This window comes from Triticum aestivum, chromosome 2D (assembly GCF_018294505.1).
Source record: "Triticum aestivum cultivar Chinese Spring chromosome 2D, IWGSC CS RefSeq v2.1, whole genome shotgun sequence".
NCBI lineage: Eukaryota > Viridiplantae > Streptophyta > Magnoliopsida > Poales > Poaceae > Triticum > Triticum aestivum.
The window spans coordinates 376,461,210-376,470,650 of NC_057799.1; the positions used below are offsets into that span (position 1 = coordinate 376,461,210).

The 9,441-nt window shown below is 50.6% G+C and overlaps 1 protein-coding gene across 1 annotated transcript; it reads left to right on the forward strand.

Moving 5' to 3' along the window:
• Positions 1–2,086: 2,086 nt before the first annotated feature.
• Positions 2,087–5,757, forward strand: LOC123049365 (uncharacterized hydrolase YugF). Its single transcript, XM_044472290.1, has 5 exons — positions 2,087–2,311; positions 4,240–4,493; positions 4,602–4,813; positions 4,919–5,180; positions 5,283–5,757. The coding sequence occupies exons 1-5, from the start codon at positions 2,254–2,256 to the stop codon at positions 5,577–5,579; spliced, it is 1,083 nt and encodes a 360-aa protein (XP_044328225.1). The 5' UTR covers positions 2,087–2,253; the 3' UTR covers positions 5,580–5,757.
• The last annotated feature ends 3,684 nt before the right edge of the window (positions 5,758–9,441 follow it).

A 9,441-nucleotide genomic window follows, 5' to 3' on the forward strand; every position in this document is an offset into this window, starting at 1 on the left:
TTACCCATGTGGCGTGCATCATTTCTGTCAAGAGGGGAGTGTCTCGCTCTTGCTAGGCATGTTCTCTCTGCCATGCTGGTGCACTTGCCGCTTGCTATGGCTCTCAACGCAACCATACTGAAGATCAACAGGATTCGTGACTTTCTCTAGCATGGCAAACCTGATGCGTGCGGAGGCCACTGTCTAGTCAACTGGTAAAGAGTTTGTTGCCCTATCGAGCTGTGTGGATTGGGAATCCGTGACTTGAGGCACACTGGAAGTGCCCTCCGCACTCGTTGGTTATGGCTGCGGGCGACTGATGCGTCGAGACCATGGCACCAGCTTCATCTCCCCTATGATCCGGAGGTTAGACAATTTGTTCGTGCATCCACAACTTGGTCTCTTGGTGATGGCCGCACGTGTCGATTCTTGGTAGATTACTGGCTCGAGGGGCGATCGATCGTCGAGCTCGCCCCTTCCCTCTCCGCCTTGGTTCCTCGCAAGCTAGAAAAACAATGTCTGGCATGTGATGCTTCGTAAGGACATGCCTGGATTCAGGACATTCGCGGAGTCATGGGTGGCGCGGCGACTATTGAATGCATCGATCTATGGCGCAAAATCCAACTCATCTCTCTTGACCCTGACCCGGACATGATCCGGTGGCGATGGACCTCATCTAGTGTGTATTCGCCAAAATATTGCTACTTGCAACTCTTCCCAGGCTCTACTACTTTGCCACATTGGCGCATGACCTGGCGAGTTTGGGATTCTCTTTGCATCTGATCCTTCATCTGGCTAGCGGACCAGGATCGCTGCTGGAGGGCGGAGCACCTCCAGCGACATGGCTTGCCCCATCATGGCCAATGCCTCTTTTATGATCAAAGCCGAGAAACGATCCAACATCTTCTCGTAGGATGCCCCCTTTCTCGGCAGGCTTGGCACAACGTTCCCTCATGGTGCATACAAACACCACCGACGATGCTCTGTGATTTCTTCACCTGGTGCGAACCCTCAACCAGAGAGGCGCCCCTCCTTTTCCGGAAGGGTTTTGGCTCTCTCGCGATTCTCACAGCTACACTTTGGAAGCACCGCAATCACTGTGTTTTGCAGACTAAGGCATAGTCTAATGGTGGAAAGAGGTGATGCCTTTCCACCCATCCAGATTGAAGGCATGATACTTGTAATTTGGGTATGTTATACCAATTGTATTGTAGGGGGCCTTCTTTATAGTCTTTATTTCGGAAGAAGAAAAAATGATGTGTTTCCGGTGGCGAGAGACCCTCCGCGGCGCGTGTGCTGCAGGTAATCAAAGACGAGGCGTGGCAATGGGCTAACGCTGGTGCTGAGGGTCTGGGTATGATCTTAACAGTCTTCTTTTTTTGCCATGATCTTAACATAGTCGCTTGTGATGAGCAACCCCTCATTGCTGCTCCTAATTTTTGTCATTGCGCCCCTGTGTATGCATTGATGAGACACTCTGTATCATTATTTCTATCTATTAATGAAAAGATACGCATCCAGCGTATTCGCGAAAAGTCGAGGAGGGCGCAAAATGTTGATAGGAAAGTTTAGCTAGGGCGTGGGCTGCCCCAAGCACATTTGTACATCGCATTCTGAGCAGAAGTCTGCCGTCACGAGTAGTATCTTTCAAGAGATACCCACTTTGGGAGGCCTTTGGAATCGACTCTGACAGATTGTCTCGGCCCTGCTACAGACGTGGGCCTAGTGTACAGGCAAATTTGACAAATTTGACCTATACTCGAAATCAAATCACAGAATGAACTGGTTACGAAACTATTTCACTCCCCTGACCCTTTTGTGCAGCGCCCAGGCGCTGCACTAGTGCAACGCCCAGGAGCTAGGCGCTGCACTGTGTAGTGTGGCGCCTAGCTCTCAGGCGCTGCACGCTGACTTGGGCACATATGGGTGCGACGTTGGCCGTGTAGCGCCTATCTGGGAGGCATTGCACAGTAGGTGTGGCGCCGACGTGGCGGGCGCTACACAAAAGGGTCAGGGGAGTGAAATAGTTTCGCAACCAGTTCATTCTGTGATTTGATTTCGATTATAGGTCAAAATTGTTAAATTTGCCTAGTGTACAGCCCTGCTTTAATACAAGGCCAAGAGAGGCCATTACCACTAGTAGCGGCCGTCAGGAAGCACAGCCAAGTTGTAAAGGCAGGGCAGCGGGGACAGGGCCACCGCCCACCGCCGTCGTACTCGTGGAACTTGCTTGCTCGCCACCCCGCCCTTCGCTGCTGCCGCCGCAGCCGATCGATGGCCGACTCCGCCGCCAAGCGGCCTCCAACACCGGCGCCGGCCTCCGGCGGAGGCGGTACGCACGCACACCCCTCCGTCCTCTCCTAATCTCTTTGTTGTTTACGCCTTATGCTTGGCGGTTTTGCCTGACTTTTATGTGTTGCTCTGGACCTGGGGTACCATGTGATCCGCCCGGTTGCTTTCTTGCTTCTTTGATCGCGAGTAGTGGTGGATTTGCTCTTACTACGACGTGTAACGACGTGATTCGCGAGATTGTCCGGTCATAAGTGAAGTGCACCTCTGTTTGTTGCCTCCAACTGCATAGTAGTAGTTTTTGTTCCTTCTTGCACTCGTCTGAACCAGTTGAAAAACACAACTTAATTCCTGTTGCAGATCCCTAGCATCGTAATATACCTAATTCCCCGTCCTTAATATACCTAATTCACCAAGCAAGTTATTTGCATATATAAATCCAAATAAAGACAATAGGTGAAGGAGTCATCCTGGATTCCTAGCAAAATATGTGTACAAGTTTTGCTTCCCAGGGTAATAAAATAGTTGCTCGGTTTCAGAAATCTACGCCACTTTGTCGCTTGATTATAGATGACCCAGTTAGATTACTTCTCTTGAGAGAATGACTCAGTAGCGCCACTCGATGAACATCGGCATTAAACTGGCAGTCCAAGATGACATATTTGTTTTATACCTTTTGCTTTCAACCGCTTCTTGGCTGACAAAGGAACCTGGTGTACTGAACTTTCAATTTTCTTTAGAAACTCTTCAGAGTTGGCTATCCTTTCAGATCTGCTGCTAAACTGCATAGTGTTCAGAACATTTCCCCTTGCTAGAATATTCAAAGTTACTTACCTTTCCTGCGTCCCATGTCCAAAGTTTTGTCGCAAAATTTTCATACCACTCGATATCTGTCGTAGAAATTTCATTGACCACTTTTCAATTTTATATCCTGGTGTTGTTTTCTTGCAAAGCATATGGTGTCATTTTCTTAGAGGAAAAGAATTACTGCATTCAAAACTCTAGTAAGTCACATAACTGTTGACGGAGTGTGTTGCGTGGTGCTCGAATACATGACCCATGAGGGCTTACCTCGTGACATGCATGGATAATTATATATTAGTGTATATTACAAATAAACATGGTATTATTTTGGTTCTGATAATGAAATGCTATTTAAAGTAATGGAGGAGGACACGCAAACGTCTGCACTCATTTATTTATTTATTTTGAGAGAGAAGAACTTCGTCAGATTTAAAATTTGGGATTTGAGCCCTTCTGTCTGGAAACGAAAGGAGTACAGCTAGAAGCCTTAGAATCACCGATCACAAACCACACGTTGAAGATCAGATCTTGATTTGTTTTCTTAGGGCACAGCACTATCAGACAATCAAACCTTCATTATTTATTCCATGTAGGGATCGAGTTGACAGTGGATGAACCTATGCTTGAAACTGACAGTTTAAGATGATACTACTACTAGTAGATTATTCTATCTTTTGCTTCTATCTGTTTCTTAGCTGACAGATCACAGATGCACGACATACTTAATTATTTCGTGGGACCTACTATGCTTTCCTTCAGACTTCATTAATCATTTGGGAGATTTTCTCTTGGTATAATGGTTTCAATACGTCTGAATGCCTGATTCACCAATCTGTCCACAACAACAAGACGTATTCAGAAATTCTAATGCTAGTGCTGTCAATGTCATGAAAATATCTCAAGATAGGTTCTACAATCTTGCATATTGAAAATGTCATGTTGGACCTGTACTGTAATAACAAACCTTCTAGTAGAACTTTATGACGTTGCACCTTGGTGCATGTTCAAACCTTCCATCTCTGATTTATGTCAAAAGCTAAGTTGAAACAGTCCATCTCTTAAGCCAGAAGACATCTTACAATCTGTACACTAATTTAAACGAGGTGCAGAAGGTCAAATTGCAGGGACACAGCACTGATTTCACGTGTTTGCTATCTCATTTCACAGGAATGGCGTGGAAGCTCTCTTTTGCTCTGTTTGTGTTCCTGGCGGCGCTGCTGTACAAGCAGCTTCAGCCTCCGGCTCCGAGAATCGTTGGCTCGCCGGGTGGCCCCCCTGTTACAGCATCAAGAACAAAACTCAAAGACGGCAGGCATTTGGCATACCTGGAATCTGGCGTCCCAAAGGAGAAGGCCAAGTACAAGATCATTTTCGTCCATGGATTCGACTCCTGCAGATACGACGCGCTTCAAGTCTCCCCGGTACATATTGTTGATTATTATCTTAAGAATCATTTTAAGGATAGAACAATCTACTTCAAGCTGACACTGAGTGATTGTCTCGTCATGGACGGATGAAATCTGGTGCAGGAGCTGGCACAAGAGCTGGGCATCTACCTGCTGTCCTTCGACCGGCCTGGGTACGGTGAGAGCGACCCTGACCCGGCGCCGTCTGAGAAGAGCATCGCCCTCGACATCGAGGAGCTCGCCGACAACCTGCAGCTGGGCCCCAAATTCCACCTCATCGGCTTCTCCATGGGCGGCGAAATCATGTGGAGCTGCCTCAAGCACATCCCGCACAGGTAACACGGCATCCAGTACTTATCAAGCTGATCACCGTGCATCTTTCTTCACTGCAACATCAAATGCCTCAAGTCTGAATGTGTTGTTCCACCGTGGTGCAACAGGCTCTCCGGGGTGGCCGTTCTCGGGCCGGTGGGCAACTACTGGTGGTCCGGCTTGCCGTCGAACGTGTCATGGGACGCCTGGTACCAGCAGCTCCCACGGGATCAATGGGCGGTCTGGGTCTCCCATCATCTGCCATGGCTGACCTACTGGTGGAACACCCAGAAGCTCTTCCCGGCCTCCAGCGTCATCGCCTACAACCCTGCACTCCTGTCCGAAGAAGACGCGAAGCTCATGGAGAAGTTTGGAATGCGAACCTACATGGTACGTATAGTAACAAGCACCTGGCATGATTAAGCTGGCTATAAAATCCCCGTGTAACTGAACTGACGGTTCATTTCTCTGGTCCGTTTGTGCGTCTCGCAGGCGATGATAAGGCAGCAGGGGGAGTACTACTGCCTGCACCGCGACATGATGGTCGGGTTCGGGAAGTGGGGTTGGAGCCCCCTGGACCTCAAGGACCCGTTCGCCGGCGGCGAGGGCAAGGTGCACCTGTGGCACGGCGCGGAGGACCTCATCGTGCCGGTCATCTTGTCCAGGTACATCAGCGAGAGGCTCCCTTGGGTGGTCTACCACGAGCTCCCGAAGTCCGGACACCTCTTCCCAGTTGCCCAGGAGATGGCCGACGCCATCGTCAAGTCCCTGCTGCTCGGAGAGCAGTGACCTTCCAGTCCCCATCATCTATCTCTATGTAGTATGCTTCTGGTGCAGTACCGCAGCGCCGTGTGGTTAGCTCCTCCCCACGGGCACCGAATAATAGTGTTTCTTTCGGTCTGGAACACGACGGCAGACACTTTGTATATATCGTGCAGAAAACAGTGTCTCCCATTTGGAGTATGTATCCGGTCCCATTTGGGCTTGACCAGGGCAGCTGGCCTCGGAACGGACTCGTGACCCGGGGGCCGTGAGTGAGGCGGACGGCCGGGCATGCTGTCGATCCGCCGGCGACTTGGACCACATGCGGTTTTGGAGCCGAGAAACGCATCTTGCATCGTCCGGAGATGGCACAACACAAGACGCCCAGCGCTTTCGCTGTCCATGGTCCGCACTAACCTGGCGCTCTCTCTCATTGCCGGCTCTTTGGGCTGCTAGCTCCTGCCGACCAAAATCCCTATTTTAACATTTAACCGACGATCAGAGCATCTATAACCAAGCCCCCCAAACCCCTCCCCTACATTTAACCGACGATCAGAGCATCTATAACCAAGCCCCCTAAACCCCTCCCCTACATGCTCGAGCGGATATCCCGGTCACTGACCGGTAAAAAATAAGAGAACAAGACGGGCTCTTCATACCGGCCTCAATATACCCGGACAGACCAATACCTCTCATATCCATCCTATACGTGGGGTGGATATGGGTGGCCCGGACACCTCCACCACACCGCAAGGACCCACGGAGAAACACTCAGAAACCCATCGGTCGGGTGGCTGTCTTCTTCGGTTTTTTATGGCGCCGCTCCGGCACGCAGCCCGAGGCCCAAACCCGTCTATTTAAGCCGCACGGTGACCCCCAACCCTAGACGCATCCCATTTCCCTCACCTCTGTGCCGCCACACACCCACCCATCTGCCGGTGTCAAAACCGGCAGATCTCGGGTAGGGGGTCCCGAGCTGTAGATCTTGGATCGATGGGGAAAGGAACGCGGAGACGATATTTTGTTCAGGCCCTCTCGAAGAGGTAAAACCCTACGTCCTGCTTGATTGTATTGATGTGTTTGTATGATGATTACAGAGTTGATCTACCATGAGATCGGATGAACTAAACCCTGGATGAGTAGGATGATGGTTCTGCCTCTACGGACTAAACCCTCTGGTTTATATAGACACCAGGGGTACCTAGGCTTACACATGGTTGATTACCATCAGGGGAAACACACCGACTCCCTTATCTTACTTGGAGGATATGCTAAGGCTTCGGAGGTTTCCTGCCCGAACACAGATTTGCTTATACCTCGGCCTTCCAATGCTGGATCAATAATGGCCCAACTGTCCGGCCCACGAGAGGTGCACCGGCAGCCCGGGGACCCCTATGTCCGGGACTCCCTCAGTAGCCCCCGAACTACTCTTCGAAGCCGAGGTATGTGCGGGAGTCATCGGCTTTGTGGACCAGTTCCTTCCTTCCGCGGTGCTTGTGCCAGGTATGCCGGTATCCTTAGCCGAACCTTCAAGGGTTGCCTGACCATCTCCAGCCATGCATTATCCGGATTATGCCCTGATTTCCGGATTGTATGATTTACTTAGCCTCGAAGGCCAGCCTCTCAAGTGTGAATAGCGTCTTGACAACTTTTGGCGAAAGTTCACAGCCGGCCACAATTAGTGACCAGTTGTGAAAACTCGATTCGCGGTTCTAGACAGTGTCCTGTTTTCAAGGGATATGATCAATGATTTGCGTTATCTCACGCGTGCACAACGACACGATTATATCGGGAAGATGCGAGGTCTGTGGCGCAGTAAAAGGGCTTTTGGTATTACAGCAGCCTATAAAAGGGGAACAACCACCATTTTTACCGCACGCTCTCACTTCCCCCCTTTCCATCTCTCTCCCATTCTCCTGAGCCCCAGCGCCCAGATCCATTTGTTCTTCCAAAGACTCCGTCGGCCATCTCCTCGATCTTCCATGGTCGGCTCGGGCTCCAAGGTCAAGTGGGAGGCCTCCAGCGTCACCGAAGACGCCATCCTGGAGCTGAAGAGCGCCGGCTACCTACCGGCCATCGTCACCCACCACGTCCCGAAGGAGGGCCAGGTCGTCCCCATGCCGAGGCCAGTCGAGAGGGTGGTGTTCCTCCCCCACTTCATCCGGGGATTAGGCTTCCCCCTCCCCCCATTGTCAAGGGGTTGATGTTTTTCTACGGGTTGGATTTCCACGATCTCGCCCCAAACTCCTTCTTACACATCTCGACCTTCATCATCATCTACGAGGCCCTTCTTCGGGTCCGACCACACTTCGGCTTGTGGCTAAAGGTCTTCAACATCAAGCCCAAGATTGTTGACAGCCAACAGGTGGACTGCGCGCGGGAGGGGGGGCAATGGTCAGAAAACTCCCCCGAGTTGAGTGGCCGGACGACACTTTCATAGAGACCGTTAAGATCTGGCAGAAGGAGTGGTTCTATATCACGGAACCACGAGGTGCGGCTTGGGCGGAGATCCCTGCCTTCCGATCCGGACCCCCCCCCCCACCAGGCTGGTCTCGTGGACCAAGAAAGGCCTAGACTGGGGGTCAACCACAGAGGTGGAGCCGCTTCAGAGCCGGATATCCAAGATGATGAAGAAGAAGGTTGAGTTACCCCACGTAATTCAGATCATGCTTCGCTGGCGACTCCTACCCTGCCAAGACCGGGCTGTCCCCATGTGGTCCTACAAGCCCGAAGACCTTGTCACCGTGCTTCGCTTCTACCGCACCTCCCACGATAAGTTGTGGAAGGTGTTGTTCAAGCCTAAAAAGACTGGCCAGCCACGGAGGAGGACATCGGCCTCGATGTCGCGACGCCCCCTTGGGAGGTATGATTTTTTTACCTTTATGCTCGGATATTCCTTTCGGACAAAGTACTCATGTCCTCCTTCCCGCATAGAGCTGGCCGAAGAAAGCCGTGCAGATCGATGGCGGCCCCCTGCCCGAGGGCCCCAGGATGGCCTTGCTGATGGAAATGTTGGCCGTGGCACCGTACAAGGTGCCGAAGAAGAAGGAGAAGAAGAAAGGCAAGAAGAGGAAGGCCCGAGAAGGCCTCTATTGGAAATATGCCCTAGAGGCAATAATAAAATGGTTATTATTATATTTCCTTGGTCATGATAATTGTCTATTGTTCATGCTATAATTGTATTACTGGAAACCGTAATACATGTGTGAATACATAGACCACAACATGTCCCTAGTGAGCCTCTAGTTGACTAGCTCGTTGATCAATAGATGGTTGTGGTTTCCTGACCATGGACATTGGATGTCGTTGATAACGGGATCACATCATTAGGAGAATGATGTGATGGACAAGACCCAATCCTAAGCATAACACAAGATCGTGTAGTTCGTTTGCTAGAGCTTTTCTAATGTCAAGTATAATTTCCTTAGACCATGAGATTGTGCAACTCCCGGATGCCGTAGGAATGCTTTGGGTGTATCAAACGTCACAACATAACTGGGTGACCATAAAGGTGCACTACAGGTATCTCCGAAAGTGTATGTTGGGTTGGCACGGATCGAGACTGGGATTTGTTCACTCCGTATGACGGAGAGGTATCTCTGGGCCCACTCGGTAATGCATCATCATAATGAGCTCAGTGTGACTAAGGACTTAGTCACGGGATCATGTGTTACGGAACGAGTAAAGAGACTTGCCGGTAACGAGATTGAACAACGTATAGGGATACCGACGATCGAATCTCGGGCAAGTAACATACCGATGGACAAAGGGAATTGTATACGGGATTGATTGAATCCCCGACAGCGTGGTTTATCCGATGAGATCATTGTGGAACATGTGGGAGCCAATATGGGTATCCAGATCCCGCTATTGGTTATTGGCCGGAGAG

What these genes read in the sequence shown, in the direction of transcription:
- LOC123049365 (XM_044472290.1), top strand. Translation starts at nt 2,254, where the DNA reads ATGGCCGACTCCGCCGCCAAGCGGCCTCCAACACCGGCGCCGGCCTCC. An exon ending in ACGCGCTTCAAGTCTCCCCG is followed by an intron (nt 4,494 to 4,601) that starts GTACATATTGTT and finishes AATCTGGTGCAG; the next exon opens with GAGCTGGCACAAGAGCTGGG. An exon ending in CTCAAGCACATCCCGCACAG is followed by an intron (nt 4,814 to 4,918) that starts GTAACACGGCAT and finishes GTGGTGCAACAG; the next exon opens with GCTCTCCGGGGTGGCCGTTC.